The sequence below is a fragment of the Dryobates pubescens genome, chromosome 5 (genome assembly GCF_014839835.1).
Source record: "Dryobates pubescens isolate bDryPub1 chromosome 5, bDryPub1.pri, whole genome shotgun sequence".
Classification (NCBI taxonomy): domain Eukaryota; kingdom Metazoa; phylum Chordata; class Aves; order Piciformes; family Picidae; genus Dryobates; species Dryobates pubescens.
The window spans coordinates 27,998,213-28,014,583 of record NC_071616.1 but is presented as its reverse complement, the minus strand read 5'-3'; the positions used below and the strand labels follow the sequence as shown (position 1 = coordinate 28,014,583).

Sequence of the window (16,371 nt, the reverse complement as noted above, 5' to 3'; positions counted from 1 at the left end):
GAATAGATGAGAGGGTGAGCTCTTGAAGTCTTCGAGAGGCAGAGGACAACAGCTCCCCACTTTCTAAAGCCAGGTGAGGGAGGCTTGTCCCAGAAATAGAGTTCTTTGCCCAACCTGTAAAGACCAACCAACTTGTTTTATTTAAGTTCTGTGCAGAAAAGGGTGATAATTTGCAAGGCTAACACAACTAGTTACAGCTAAACAGTATATTTATACTACCCGGGATACATAAACACTCCTATTTGATAACCATGGGATGATTCTTTCTTTGCCTCAATTTAGAAGTACATTGTGTTTTGAATGTACTGTGCATGTTTGGCAAAGTAGGGTTCTTTACTTGACAATGAGTAACTTATATTCTGGAAGTGTGATATGATAATGAGCAAAGTTCACCTAAGGACATCATAAGAACTGCTCAAGTTGTATCTCTGGGCACATAATCAGGGGGACCTCCTTGTTCCTTTCTTCAAGGGTCCATGTTTCCTTTTCCTGTTTCCTCACTTTGCTGCCTTCTGCAGAGCACTTCTGTCTGTTATCTCTTCCCAAAGCCTTGTCTTATAGAATGTGTATTTTATTTTAATCTTTCATCAGGCTGCCATCAGCCATGGGAGCCTTCATGGGCTCATTTTTTCCCCATAGCTAGGTATTCAAATGTGATCTGCCACTCATAAGGCATCACAACCTTAACTGGAACAGCTCTGTATTTAAATTAAACCATGACAAATCACAATCCTTCACCAGCAGTGGAAAACATAAAAGTATACTTTTGTAGCTGGTTCTGACCTTAGTCATATAGTGGCACAATTTGGGATGAGTATCACCTTTTAAGCTGTCACTGTGAGGAAAACTGAGTGCTGTAATCTCCCTCTATTTGTAGACAAGCCTATCATCTAACTTGGACCATCTAATTTATTCACTAGTATAGTTTTGACAAACTACTTGGAGTAAAGTTACTACCAATGTGTAAAACTGAATCCATGCCTGTGCAACTGCTCTTGTATCACAGTAATTCATAACTTTTTATCTCATAATGACCTTTGGAAGTGTGAGGAACTCAATTCAGCCCAGAAGGGTTGAACTCTAAAGGAATGTGTCTGGAACAGGTAGATGATAGAGAACATACAATCTTATCTGTGAATTTGCATTGGGAAAACTTACTCAGTCATCAGTAGTATAAGAGAAACCCTCACTATCAGCAATTAATTCCTTACAAAACTACCCCTAGGAAACTATTTTGTATACCTGGTCTTTCTAAGTCAGAAATTAAAGCAGCCCCTTGTATTTAGAAAGCTTGCTGGTGTTAGACAACACATCACTGTATCCAAAAAATTGTTTGTGTTAATTTCCTCTTCTGCATTCCCTATGTGGAGGCTTCCATGGCTTTGATTATACTACCTCAAACAGCTTTGTACATGCTGAGTTAGAAAAAACACTGTACACAGACAAACAGCAGGCATTAAATAAATGAGCATTCAGTTCATTATCCAAACAATATAAAGCTGCCCACACACATGTAAACAACAAAGGAGAGGTTAGAATGACTGTAGGCAGTGTGGCAGGGTAGAGAAGCTTTTGAAAAGGAAAACGCAGCAGCTCTCTTTCCTTAAAAGAAAGGAATGTATTTTTAGAAGCAGTTGGCTCAGCCTCTAAACCAAACCATGAGTATTTGTCAGTGAATATAAAGCATTTTCAGACATTTCCTGTGATGAGCAGAATACCCAAGAGACTGGGTGGAAAGCATAAAATACTGCAAAAGTAACCATTGTGTTGGCATGGTTTATTCAATAGAAGGATCTACACAATGTCTTTGGGGCAACAGAGAAGCACTTGCAATGCTGCAGGGTAACTGCTCTCTCATTAGTGCAACACACCCATTTATTCATGCTCATAACTGATGACAAACAAGTATTACAAGATATTAAGATGTTTCCCTTTATGTTTGCTTGGGTACAGCAGCGTAAAATTGTAATTCAAATAATGAGTCACACAGCAGCCTTGGGGTGGGAGGAACAGCATTTGTTGGCAGAGCAACATTTGTGTGCAGCTTATGAGTGACATATGTCTTTGGCATGACAGGTTTCAACACCGGGCTTCTCAGGGTTTTTTGTATTGTTTTATAGCTACTCAAATTTGCACATTGCTTGATAGAAAGCTTCTGTGGGTGGTGGTAGGAGTTCCTATAAGTAAAACTCCCTCATCAGCTAGTAAGGAATGAGGAGTCATAAACTCTAAATGCTGATGTCAAAGCAGCATATCTTCAAGAGCACTAGGGCAAGGATCATGCCCCAATGAACCATGCTAACTTCCTGCCCTGTATTCATGCAGACTTTAACAGAGTACTTAATCTTCTCCCTGTAGCATATGTTGGAATTTACCTTTTGTCTAATTCAGCTCCACAGGAAAGTGGGACCTTGTGGTACAGTACCAGTTCTGACACCACTGGCCCAAATACCCTTCTATAGTTAAGCACTTCATATTATTGAGTTCCAACTTCTGGGTAGACTTGGGTATTTTAACACTCCAAGCAGACTGAAGCTTTAACCACAGATCCTGCAAGACAAAGTCCGAATTAGTTTGGTTTGATTTTTTTGTGCCATGTTTCCATGTAAACAGAATAAAAGTGATAGTTTGTGCCTCTTATTCATTAGCTTCTAAATTTAGAATATTGTATCAAATTGGAACTTAGCAAATATCACTTCTGTGATATTTGGCTGTGACTGCAGCCAAATGAGTTTGCATGATGTGTTAACAACATTCATCAAATCATCTGTTGTAAACCATCTACCCTTCAGAGCATAGGAGCCTTTAGCACATAGGATATTTAAATCTGGACTTCCTACTCCCAGTATCACTCCCAGAACTGCACTAAGAGCATGCAATTAGGAACAGAGGAAATTTGTTTCAAGTCTCCTGTTAGGTTCAAGATACAGCTGAAGAAGCCTCAGATCTCTGAAGCTTCTACAATGGATAGAAGCAAGCCTGACAGTGAAAAGAAGCAAGGTTAGCAAACAAAACCTGACACAAACTGAATTAAGCCAGAGTTAAGCCACTATAAAGCAGCTGAGGCACTGCTCCATTTATTTATGAGCAAAACAGACTTCTTGCATCACACACACTAGACATGAGGATTCTTCACGTGAACATCACTTGCTTGAGTCACACTATATTAGTTGGAAGATAATGCTAAAGGAACAGTTGACACTGATGATGCTGGAGTCCTCCAGGTCTATCAAAACATTCATAAATAATATCCATGCTTCATGGTGCTATCAGTTAGTTTTGGTCTCAAGAGCAAAGCATCATTATTTCTTCAGTTCCTTCTGTTTCCTTTGTAGGTTTTTCCAGGCTCTGCTCATTTGTTTTCAGACTGGTGCCTACACATCTTTAAGTCTGAAAGCTTTTCAAGAAACAAAACTCAGTGACCAGAAGAGGGGCAGTAGGGTGTTAGAAGTTGATAAAAAGTTATCAGACTGGAACTTTGGAGGCAATATCACTTCACAGCTAGCTAGGGATCCACAGAACAATAGAAAGAGATCACTGTACACTTAACTACACTGGTGCTTTTTAAATACTTCTGTGTGGGGAAAAAATAAGACAATGTATTTGACTGTCGAGATGATTGTTGTATTAAAAACGTATTCTTCAAGCAAAAATGTCAGAAAACAACTGACCACAGAACAAGGCACAGATGGGGTAGGAGCAGAACCCCCAAGACATCTAGGATGATACTAGCAGACTGTGAAGTCCTGCACTATTAGCTCTCTGTGCACTCCCTCTCCTGAGGTGACTTGAGGGTTATTTTCTGCAGTTTGTTTGTAATTTAGGCATAGCAAGGTTAACAGCTAGGCAGGAAGTAAGTTTTTAATTTTTGCAACTCAGATGAAATATTGAATTTCCTTGCTTTCTCTGAGAAATTTCCCCTATTTTGAGGGGGAATCTCACCTTCACAATACATTTTAAAGTACACTATTCTCCCTTCACCAGCATTGTCACCCATATTTGGAGGGGCTCCAGCACCTCAATATTTGAATTCAATATACAAGATGCAGCCTTACCAGTGTCAAGTACAAGGGGACAACCACTTTTTTCTAGTCCTGCTGGTGCTATGATTTCTGACACAGGCCAGGATGCTGCAGGTCTTCTTGGCCACCTGGGCGTGCTGGCTCATATTCATCCAGCTGTCAACCAGCACCCCCAGGCCCTTTGTCCCCCATATGCCATTTGATAATACCGAAGGCAATCAGCTTTGTAACTATCCCTGGCACCAAGGCAAGAATTAGAGGTCTGTGGTTCCCCAGATCCACCTTCCAGTCCTTCTTGTAGATGGGCATCACATTTGCTAACTTTCAGTCAACTAAGACCTGCCCAGTTAGCCAGGACTGCTGATAAATGATTAAAAGTGGCTTGGCAAGCTCTTCCACCAGCTCCCTCAGCAAGCTTGGGTAGATCTCATTTGGCCCCGTAGATGAGATCTGCTAGGTGGAGCAGCAGATCACTGTTTTCTCTTGAATTATAGGGGCTTTATCCTGCTCCATGCCTGTCTTCCAGCTCCCATAGTTGAATATCCTGAGAAAACTGCTGTGACTGTTAAAGGCCGAGGCAAAGAATGCATTAAGTACTTCAGCCTTTTCTTCATCCTTTATAGCAACATTTCCCCTCCCTCCCTCCAATAAAGGATTTTTCTTGGCCCTCCTTCTGTTGCTGATTTGTAAATCCAATTTTTCTCTTTTACAGCAGTGGCCAGATTAAGTTCTAGCTGGGCTTTCTCCCTGCATAATTTAAGGATATCCTTATGCTCTTCCTGTGTTTCCTGTCCCTTTTCCCAAAGATGGTAAACTTTTTTTTTGCCGAGTCATAGCAAGTTCCCAGTTCAACCAGGCCAGTCTTCTGCACTGGCTCATCTTTGGACACATAGGGACTGCCTACTCCTGTACCTGTAAGATTTCCTTTTTGAAGAATGTCTACCCTTCCTGGATTCCTTTACCCTTGCAGACTGCCTCCCAAGGGACACTCTTGACCAGTCTCCTCAACAGGCCAAAGTCTTCCCTCCAGAAGTCCCAGGTGGCAATTGTGCTGAAACCCCTCACCCCACACTTCTCCAGGAATCAAGATCACTATCATTTCATTGTCACTATGCCCAAGATGGCCTCTGTTAAAAATTGTACATACATTTCTAGAAAAAAATGGAAGACTAAAGGGTGCATGACACAAATAAAATCTTTACTGAAATACTGTAGTACCAAGTTCAAAACTAATAAGATTTAAAAAAAAAAAATCAACAAACCCCAAACTTATAATTAAGATTCTCACCTACATTACAAATACACTGATGTGTGCAAAACTCTTGAACTTTTAATTGGAGAAATCTATTACAGTTGAAACTCAAGCAATGACATACTTAGTACTGTTTCTGCCACAGAGGTGATCAAACGGCCAGCACCATTTATTGAAGCTGAGGAACGTTATTGTAACATAGGATACATTTCTTAAGGCAGAAAAATACCTAAGTGTATTTTTTTTTCTTTGTAAGTCTTATATGGAATAGCTAAGGGAATTAAAGTGCTGAACAAGATCTTGCTGGTGTCATCGCTCCTAGAGGCAAAAAGCATTCAGTTACTATAGCTTTCCATTTTTAACAGAGTAACTCGGGGATCCAGAGCCACCTCGTGGACACCAAATACATGTCAATCGGAGTTTTGGCACAACTACACATTCTTAAAATGAACTAAACCAGCAAAAGCACTTCTGTCATCATAGCTGTACCCAGAGTATGCCAGGAGAACTTAAATGGAGGCACAAAAGTCTTTCTTACAGGCAGAGAGTGCCCTAGGACTTTCCTACAGTTACAAGTGACCAGAAAGTACTTTGAAGTAAATTACAATTCATATGAATTACCATCCTGTTTCTATAACACTGGTCAAATGTGAATGCATATGAAGCAAAGAACAGGACATGTGTCCCGTTATAATCCCAGTCCTTTGCTCTCTGTGGCTTAAGACTCAATCCAGTAACAGTATCTTCTATTGAGCAGATTAGTCTTTTTTTCAGGCTCATGAAAGATTCATGGCATTCTTAACTCCTGCATGAAAAGAGGCAAGAGGTGTTCTCATCAGAGGTAACATTTCTCAGCTCTGCATATAAATGAAATGTATTATAAAATTATGCTTCCCATGCAATACTGAAAGATTCAAGCACCACTACCATCTGCAAATAAGGAACAAAGGGCCAACACAAGCTAGTCAGGCAGAACAGTTGCAGGAAGCTTGCTCATCCCAAAGAGTAATTCTACTACTCTATCACAAAGACTGTATTACATGTCCTTGCTCCAGGACAGCTCCATAAGTCACAAAGAAGAGTGCAACTACAAAGAGATGTATACCGAGATCAGTGTCATTAAGAAGCAAGCTTGAAGTCTACAGTGTGTCATTTAAAGGTTCACATTAAAATTTGAACTTGATCTTCAATTCTATTTGTTTAATGTGGGGCTCAGACATTGTTGCTTTCATTATATGCACATCCTCTGTCTGCCAAAGGCATCCTTATGTGAACTAAGCTGACAAACTGCTTCGGATCAATTAGATAACCCATCAGTTAAACTGACCTCAGTCACTTCAAGCATATTCTTCCCCTCTCAATAATGAAATGGAGGGTTCTATTTTAAAGCTAGTGCAAACACCCTGTTGAGAATAAGCTACAAATCTATAAATGTTATTTTAAATACCCATAAAGTTCAGAAAAACTTAGATAGACACCTCCAGGTTAGACCAAAACAGGAAATGTGAATTGTACTTATTTCCCATGGGCCCCGAGTTCCTACAACCACAAAACTCCTCTAGTGCTTATACATTTCTGCTGCTTGTTGCACTTTTTCAAACTACCACATCATCAAAATAACCAGGAACTTTTCACAGTTATTTTTGCAGTGTTCTCAATTTAGGCAATCCACAAAATTACAGTAATTTTTGAGGAAGATGTTGTTGATGCCGCATGGTGCCTTGATAGTATGCTGAAAGTATTTAACTGTCATGCAGAACAGCTGGAGCTCAAAACATCCCACTAGAAAGCTTCAAGAGACAATAAAATTGCCTAAGTAGAACCCAGCAGTTAAGGCATAAGAAGGGATTTTGCTTCCAGGCACTTAGCACATGTCAGAAAGACATACAGATATCTGACTTGGACATGAAGAGGTGTCCTGTTCAGATAAGCTGAAAAGAGACTTTTCTTCTGACATTCCTCACCGGCTGATTTAGCCCTCCACTTTGTAAAAACCCAGACAAAAAAACCCACATTTCTTAGATGCATACCTTCTTGTGCATGGTATAAGAACCTCAGACCACAAGTAGCAATTCTGTTCAGCAGCAGAATGCCTGCAACTAACCTAACGTGTGACTACCTGTGAGCACTGGAGCTCTGCAGTTTTAATACTAGAACTTTTACTATTGTTTCCAAAGCGATGTGTTAAGTCTTCTAACAGGAGCATCAGCAAAATGTCAGTAGCCTTATGGGAGTCGCCTTAGTATATCTTCTGCCCAGGTGAGTTAAATCATTTTCTGCAAAATACAAGAAGTTTTACTTAGACTGATGGAAGACTGGACCATTAACTATTTATTACCACAAATAGTTATTTCTTTGTTTCTAGAGTGTACACGGGGTTTATGTTCTGAATCTTATCAGTAGGGAAAAGTGTTTATCCACTAATAGCGTGCTGCATGTTGCATTATCCAAAAGCATTTCACAAGAGTAAGTATTTTATTAAAAAGCATTCCATTAAGCTTAATAGTATCCCACAGAACTATACATTCAGGTATTTTTAATCTGTATACAGACTTCAGTGAAACATTTATAGCAGTTTTTCAGTGTTTAGCAGATGTCACTGTATCTGCTAAACAATATCAGACTGCAGAATTGCTCTTACTGTTGGTGGATCAATAATGACATGGGATAAGTCATTATCTCCGTGGCAACAGAATTGTAGCTATTAGAGGAATATTGCGCATGTTGCTGCTGCATCTCTTACAGGCATGCCTCGGCTTCCTCATGCAGATGCTCTCTCTGCAAGCCTGGTGTGCCCAGAGTACTACCAACCAAGGGCATCTCTTGGACTACAGAGGATTAAACTGCAACTGGGGAAAGAGCATATCCTCACATGGGTTTTTCCACACTTTGGTTTGATGTCCTTATTTCACTTACGATTTCTAATGAACCATATCCTTGTAGAAATAGCAACAATGAAATTCAGAAAAGTGAGCACTACAAAATTCCATTTATAACCTTTTTAAAAAATAATTTAAAAAATATACTTAGTTGCCTTTAAGAATAGAAACATCTCTTTCTCTTTACTCAATTTACATTTAAATTCCCCTCTCACTTCCTGGGATCTTAAAAGCTGCAGAACTGTTTCTGATAGATTGAAACAAGCTAGATCACTTGGACTACCATACTCAATGCTTGTTAAGCCTCTGCATATTTTATCAGTTCATCAAATAGAAAAACATTTTTGCTTTACAGAATCCATATCACAATATGGATACTGTTTTTTTTGTCACAGTGCACAACCTTGCACTATGTTAATCACAACATAGAAACCACAGAAAGCAATAATGTTTGTGTCTTCCTCAGCATGCCTGTTTTGTTGAAAACACAACACTGATTGATTACATATACTTTAAAATACTGCAACAACACTTTATTATATTGGTAAGATATTCACATGGGATGATGAACTGCAAGTTTCCCACAATCTCCTTTGCATGTGTTCTAATTAAATAAAAGGCAACAGAATTAATGCCTACGGACAGTAATTAAAACTCAGAAGTACACCTTATTTGTGAATGCCGTTTAACACAGAGGAAAACTTACAAAATGTTTTCTTCTACTTACAGGATGGACCTGGCTGCCATAGGAGACATCTATGCTTTTCTCCAAGTTCCTAGAAAGAACCCAGCGTCTGCCCAGGAGCTCAAAGTTGGCTGCACACACAGCCGTTTCCAGGACTTGCTCCAAAATCAGCGCTTCTCTGGCTGACGCTGGGCAGTTCTGGACGTCTTTCAGCATCTACTGAACCAACCCTTTCGCACAGGCAATCAGCCAGCCTAGTCATGCTCACATCTCTCCACCTCGCAGCCACCCCCGCCAGTTGTTCCAGTGATCAATCGGGCTGTGCAAAGCTACCGGTTACACGGGCCTCCCCTCCTAGCATTAAAGCAAAGCATGCAAAGAACTGCGTTTCTCAGTGATTAACTACCTGCTTCATTCCACTATGACAAATACACCACACCCGAGTAACTGACTGCAAGCAAGTCATTAAACACAGTCAAAGCTACCAAAGAGACAGACCCATCCAGTACTTCGTCAGCTGTCCACGTAACGCCTCCGCTGCCTGCCTTGTCCGCCTAGTGAAAAACGGTGCTTACTCAACGGCGCTGCCCATCCGAGGGCACTTCCACCGCTGCACCTCGCATACATTTATGCTCATCATCACCGCAGTTTCTCCCAGCCGACATGCCAGAGCAGCCCCGTTCTCTCATGATTTCATTTAGCTTTTAAACGGTTTTACCTCCCAGGTCGCGTCCCCAGCCCCAGGAAGCTCTAGCACAGCCTACAACACCAAAAGACCCACGGGATAAAACCCTAACCCCGCTCTAGGGAGAGGCGGCGTAGGCACAGCCCCCAGCTCCACCGAAGACTCCTAGGGCACTACCATCACAGCTCCACGGAGCGCCCGGACCCTGCCCATACTGCAGGCCCGAAGGAAGCAGCCGAGCACGGCGACGGCCACACGGTGGGTCTCCCTGCCGTACTGCCCTCCCTTCGCCGCCACGCCACTCGGCCTGCACCCTAGCCGCCCAGCAGAGCCAGCAGCAGAGGGGAAGGGAGGCGTGCGGCAGGGCAGCGCGCACCAGATCCATGGCTTCGCTGCCCGCCAGGCTGAAGGCAGCTGAGGCACGCTGAGCCCCCAGCCACGAGCACCGCTGCAACCCGGAAGCGGAAGAAACGACACGCCAATCACGCGCCCCCGGGGCGTCCCGAGAAGAGCAGCGCATCCGGAGAGCCCCGACCAATCGCGGCCGTGGAGCGGGCGGGGATTAACCAAAACACCGAGAGCGCTCCTCCCAACGCAACTGCAGCGCTGCAGTTCTCTCCACAAATAGGAAGACAAGAGTATCCTCAGGGTTGCTAGGTGGGACAAGGCTACTGGCCGTCGATACTGATTGGCAAGTGACTACGCCTATGTGGAAGAGAAACTTCACCGTGACCTTTCTTGCTTTCCGCCAATAGGTGGTGAACACCGGCTTGTTGCCGGCGGAGCGCGGTGAAGGCCAGCAGTAGGCAGTCGGGGCAGCATGAGCCGTGTTTTGTGGGCGGCCTGGCGGTGGGGTACTGCTGCTGTGCGGGGCCCAGCAGGGCGGCCCTTGAGCCAGGCAGCCACCGGCGGCGCCGAGGGCGGCGGGGCTGAAGGTGGTGGAGGCGGCTCAGGGTCGCGGGAGGCGGTGGAGCGGCTGGTACGAGCGCACCCGGTGGTGGTGTTCATGAAAGGCAGCCCGGAGCAGCCCCTCTGCGGCTTCAGCAACGCAGTAGTGCAGATCCTGCGGCTGCACGGTGTGGAGGACTACAATGCCCACGACGTCCTACAGGACCCCGACCTCCGCCAAGGTCAGCGGCCGGGCCGGGGCTGGGGCCGGGCGCGGCGGCCGTCGGGGGTCACCTTTGGCCGCCACCTTCTCTGCGGCTGGAATTTGCACATAACCCAAACCGGTCCTCTCTGAAACGCCGCTATTACTGAGCAGGGCCAGAACCCCGAAGTCCTGATTTCCCTGTGGGAAGGTTTCCCGGCCTGCGGGAGGCTCCGATATGTGTAATCCTGCTGGGAGGCCGGAGTTGCCTTAATGCCTCTTGGCTCCCGGAGAGTCGTTGGCGCCCCCTTTACCCCCACCTTGCTCTCAGCTCAATGTGGCAGCCCTCGTTCACTTGATGGAACTTGCTTCTACTCGCTTTCTTGAAGTTTTTGGTAATGTTTTACAAGCAGGCCTAGTTCCGGAGTTGGGGGTGTGTGTGTGAAATTCGAAGCGTGATGCAGAGATGGTTACTTGTTCTCGATGTGCCTCTTTGGGTTCTGGAACCCTTGCTGTGTCCAGGAGCGTTTTGGTCATCTGCAGAAGGCAGTTAGGCTTACAGGGTATCTCTTGTAGAGCAGTCTTTTTGTTCCATGCTGCCTTGCCTTAAAAAATAGGTACAAAGCTGTATTAAAAGCCCCTAAAATGCTTAGTTACCTAGTCAAGATGTTCTTTGTTCCCATGAACAGCATGGTGAAGCTTCATGAATGGCATTGACTTGGGCCACTTGATTCTCTGCTCATGCTGCCTGGCCAGGTTCTTTTGATAAACTACAAAAGTATGCTAATCATTTGCACAAGAAATATTTTGTAATCGTTTCACCATTACTGCTCAAATGGTGGGAGCTATTAGTTATTTTTATTTAGGTTTATTTTACCATTTGTAGGAAACCATTGTAATGCCTTTCTTCCTTCTTTTCCATGTGTGTAGCTCACTGTTGAGTTTTTAAGTGGTTATTGGAGAGAGTTTTAGAACAAACAGAGTGCTTGCTTTTCAGTTCACAGGTATCATAGTTGGTATGATATAAAAGTTTAAAACGCTGTCATTTGGGTGTGATGACATTTTTTGTTATTGAATATTGATTATATTTAAGTAAATCTACTGCCTTTGGCAGATAAGCAAGTTGTGGGAGTTTTCTAAACTCTATTTACATAACTGACTTTATTAATTACATGGTTCACTTAGAACAAACTTCTGAAGTGAAAAGGAGGAAACAAAAACTTGAAGTCAAATCATCAGTCTTTTGTTTGAAGGAGCATTTGTGAGCTCTTGAACAGGCAACGTGTTATAATTCCTGGGTAGTTGACCATGTGAATATATAGTGTTTTTCTCCTATGTAACAGGAATATCTTTTGGAGCACAGCAAATGTTTTCTCCACATGACTTCTGGCTTGTGCTAGGTGATCTGAGAGGTTATTGCTCTCTTAACTACCTGATCTTTAAATTGAGATTAGTGGTTCGATTCAAACTGCTTGCCTAAGTCATGTGGAATGCAGCATGTGGTTGCACAGTATCTTGCTGGATTTCAGGTGCTTAAGGAAGTTGTTCTGTTTCCTTCCATGCATTAGCTTTAGCACTTGTCTGACTGCACAGAAACTCAGCTTCATTTATTAACTAGATCACTAGGGATGTGAATGGAGCTAGCTTACTATACGGTGGAGATGAGTGCCAGAGCCAGCAGCAGAAATACAGCCTTGAAGAGTTGGGGAATGACACCGTCAATTTCAAGGTCAGGGGGCTGTCCTATTCCTTCAGTTATATTACCTGCTGCACCCTGAAAAGCCAGTATGTGGCTGCTTCTGTTGATGGCAATTTCTGACAGAGAAGAGGGCAGGGCTGCTGGAATCTGTAGTTCTATAGGAAGTGTGATTCAGCAGGGGCTGCCTGAAGGCCCTCTTAGTCTCCTCCTGGAGCTGGCTTCAGGTGGTGGAAAGTTGGTATGCAGCATGTGATACTTTTCTAAGCCCTCTTGGGGGAATGTAATCTGTGCTCCTTGCGTGTGGGTTTAGTGAGGGGATGCTCAGCCTCTTCCTATGAAAATATCCAATACATCTGTTCAACTATGGTGATTCAGGCATGTTTGAAGTGCCTGGCTGGTTTCAGCTGTGAAATAAACCAACTCTCTCTCTGTGAAACTAAATAGTTATAGGTACTTCATGTACCCTGAGCTGAGGATATGCTTCCCTGACACAAATCCTTATTAAAGCTGGTTTAGGAGACCTTGACACTCTCTTGGACTCCATGGCTATTTAGATTTCTCTAATTTGGCAGTGCCACAAATGATCCTGCTCTCAGCTGATGGACAGCACTAGGCTGGTTCAGGTAACTAAGGGGGCAGAGAAGCTTGAGGTTATGTATTGGAAAAATGGTAATTTGAACTGTTGTGGTAGTTCACTTTCAGATTATTTTCTCATTGCTTTACTTTACCTAAGCGGGGGATTCTGCCAGGATTGGTTTTGGTAGTTCCTCTCACCCTTGGCCTAGCTTTGCTTCAGTCATGCTTGCACCAGTACTAATGATATTCATGAAACATGTTGCTTTTCTGGAGAAAGTGTGGTGGGAAGGGAAGTGGTTGCTTGAGTCAGTTCTTTGTTGTAGCCCATTATTAATTAGTGCTAATGCTGGCAAGAGAGACTGAGAGTTGGTAACATACTGGGGAAATGGGGTGGGAGTGCACTACGTATCCCTTTCCATAGTAGTTTACACTGATTCTGGTTTCACATCCACCTTAAAGTGTGCTAGCTCAACAGTCAAACTGTAGCTTGTTCTGTGGAGTGTGGTATTACAAAGCAAACAGTGGTTCAGAGCAGGAGCTGCAGCTTCTGAAATACAGTGAGAAGCGTTAACCTGCAGAGAGGGGGAAGGACATCACTTGGGGTGTCCGTACTGCCAAAGGCTAGAGCAGGTTAACTTGCTTTAACACTACTGAAACACTATCAGTAACTGCTCTGTGAAGCTAAGAGCTGGTTAACCATTTCAGGAGGTGTTCAGTTCGTAATCTTGTTGAGCCTCATGCATGAAAGCATCTAAAGCAGCTTGTCCCACACATGAAATGCAACGTACAAAGCAGTTTAGCTTGATTGTGTTCATATTTTTATCTGAAGTTGAATAGGTCTTTGAAAGTATTATCAGCATTTGTGTCCCTGAAGAAAATATTTCTGAGAGTGTGTAATTGATGTAAGTATTACCATGGAATGCCTATTGGCCATAAGCTTCTTATCACAGAATCATTTGAGTTGGAAAAGAGCATTGAATCCAACCATTTGCAGAGTTCTTGGTTCTCAATTGATATATAGAGGTATCTTAACAAAAAACAAACACTAATTTTTTATCAGCAGTGGCTCCTTTGTGTGAGATTATCCTTAAGTATTCCTTACTGTTGGGACTCAGTTTTTCATTGCAGCTGTTGTGGATTTTTAGGACAGACCCCTTTTGAGTGCCCAGTGGACAAAGAGCGCTTAAGTACTGTTCACATCAAAATTCAGTGTAAACAATTGTCAGATTTTAGTGAAATGCTAAGGAAGTTACAGATGGTAATGTTGGAGGAGAGGTTAGATCATTATGGGCTCCCTTTGGTCTTGATTTGTAGGCTAAACTTGCTGGTTTTGACTTTTGAAACATTGGTTGTTCATGCACAAAATTGTAAGCCAAAATAACATTTCTTAGCTGATGTACTCCATGGTTAGGAATACTTCGTAACTTTTGTTCCCCCCATAGCTTGTTGTTCAGTGGATTTTATTAAAACACACCAGTATTTGTCTAAGGGGAATTGTTAGCTCTTTTTCATCTTTTATTCATTCAAACCATAATCCCAAGGTGTATTTATGCACTTAGGCATATTTATTAAAAAATAAAGTGGTTTAAGTGCCAATAAAGTAAACATAATTTGATTATGGGTTTGTTTGTTTTTGTTTTTTTTTTAAACCCTAAATATTTTGGGTTTTACCTTTAATGGCTTTAGAGGTAAAAATGTTTTCTAAGGGGAAAGCAAATTTCCTGGTATTTTCTGCTATACAGGTCTAATATTTACTGTTAGTACTTTGACAGCCTGTGCTAAAGCTCCTGTGTTTAGAGGACTGACTTCCAAGGTGAATTGGTTCTGATGATCTGAGAAGGAACCACTGTTGTCTGTAGGCTTAAATTTGCTATATGGGCTTTTATGCCTTTGGTAGAAAAATTCCAGGCATTGCATATTGGAAATGTATAAAATGTTGAATTCAAAACTTGCTTAGATATCAAGTGCTGGTGAACTTGGTGTAAGAGCCTATAGATGCGGAATTTTTTCTGCTACAGGCATAATGGCTTTATGTGAAGGGTCTTTTAAAAAGCAGCAAATTAGATATAATGACTTAATCTGTATTATTTTGTGTGTGGTTTTTAACTGCGAGTTGGAATTCAGTTTATACCAGCCAGTCAGTTAATATTTTTGAATGGTCTTACATTTGTCTTCTGTGAAGTAGAGTTTTGCACTCTACTTCTATACTTTGTAATTGTGTGTCAAACTCTTTTTTTGTCTAATGACTACTTGAAAAAAAAAACAACTTAGCGTTTGTGCCCCTCCCAAGGGCTGAAAGGTCTGGCAATGAAAGATAAAGCAATTGGAAATGCATAAGGCTTCTGGAGGGGTGAATGTATCTTGCAATTGAAATTGCAGTAGTAAGTATAACTATATCAATTTGGTAAGAACATAAAATATTTTAAAGTCCCTTTGGGAAATATAAGGGATAACTGAACAGAAATAGCTCTCAGTATTTTTAATACTTTTTATTTCTTTAATTGATTAAAAAATAATATTGGTTCCTGGGAGGGAAAAGAGATGCTATACTTTCTGAGCTCCAGTTTGAAGTCAGTATAGAGGCCAACTCCATATCTTTCAAGCCACACCTTTGAAGTGAAGTGAGAACCAAACCTAATGTGGTTTTTCCTGGTAATGTTTCTGCTATATAGATAAATTTTTGTCTCAGTGGGAAAGAAATGAAAATGTCAGTCAGGTGGAAGCAATGAATTCAGTTTAAAATAGCATTCTGTTTGGAGAGGGGAGAAAACCTTTAATACCTTGTTTGTTTGTTTTCTTATGCAGGAATAAAGAACTACTCTAACTGGCCTACTATCCCACAAGTATACCTCAATGGTGAATTTGTTGGTGGTTGTGATATACTCCTCCAGATGCATCAGAATGGAGATCTTGTGGAAGAGCTGAAGAAGCTAGGAATTCGTTCAGCACTTCTGGATGCAGAAAAAGACCAAGACAAAAAGTAAAATGAGGATTATGATGTGACAGGAGTAAAGCAAAACTTCAATAAAAACTTGCTACCAGTAAAGCCTTACATACTTTAGCTCAAAGAAGGCATCTTTTTGAACTGACACTAAGATTTATCTATGAATGTCTCATGGTAGATGTAGTGATCTTGATATTTTGATTTATGGATATTGTAAAAAATTTGAGTATAACCACTGCACTGCAAAACATACATTTGTGGAAATTGGTGTTTTAAAAAAGAGAAAGTTCACTTGTAAAAGCATTCCCTTCTTGACTGAGGTGGGAGTAAACTGAAAGAACTAATGGTATTTTTATGGATTTTGAGTGTGTGTTACTCTGTTTTTTTTTTTTCCATGCACAAACCTACACAAACAGGAACTGCATTCCCTTGCTCCTTTCAAAAATAGAAAGTGTTAATGCACCATAACTCTTGGTGATAAGACTTCCTGAGAGCCTGTAAAACTTCTATAATCACATAAGATATAGGAGAAGAGTAGT

At 41.9% G+C, this 16,371-nt stretch overlaps 2 protein-coding genes and 1 non-coding gene across 3 annotated transcripts in view; 2 read left to right on the top strand and 1 right to left on the bottom strand.

Moving 5' to 3' along the window:
• The first annotated feature begins 2,028 nt into the window (after positions 1-2,028).
• The window catches only part of LOC104306868 (protein TUNAR), a 192,869-nt gene continuing 178,526 nt past the window's right edge, over positions 2,029-16,371 (top strand). The window contains exon 1 of the mRNA XM_054161884.1: positions 2,029-2,038. The gene's annotated coding sequence lies outside the window, so the exon portion shown is untranslated. The remainder of the gene's footprint in view (positions 2,039-16,371) is intronic.
• On the bottom strand, positions 7,839-8,111 carry LOC128897274 (small Cajal body-specific RNA 13). Its single transcript, XR_008462288.1, has one exon. It is a non-coding gene; the product is annotated as a small Cajal body-specific RNA 13 (non-coding RNA).
• GLRX5 (glutaredoxin 5) lies at positions 10,171-16,217 on the top strand. The gene is made up of 2 exons (XM_054161877.1): positions 10,171-10,653; positions 15,694-16,217. The coding sequence occupies exons 1-2, from the start codon at positions 10,344-10,346 to the stop codon at positions 15,870-15,872; spliced, it is 489 nt and encodes a 162-aa protein (XP_054017852.1). The 5' UTR covers positions 10,171-10,343; the 3' UTR covers positions 15,873-16,217.

What these genes read in the sequence shown, in the direction of transcription:
- GLRX5 (XM_054161877.1), top strand. Translation starts at nt 10,344, where the DNA reads ATGAGCCGTGTTTTGTGGGCGGCCTGGCGGTGGGGTACTGCTGCTGTG. An exon ending in GGACCCCGACCTCCGCCAAG is followed by an intron (nt 10,654 to 15,693) that starts GTCAGCGGCCGG and finishes TTTCTTATGCAG; the next exon opens with GAATAAAGAACTACTCTAAC.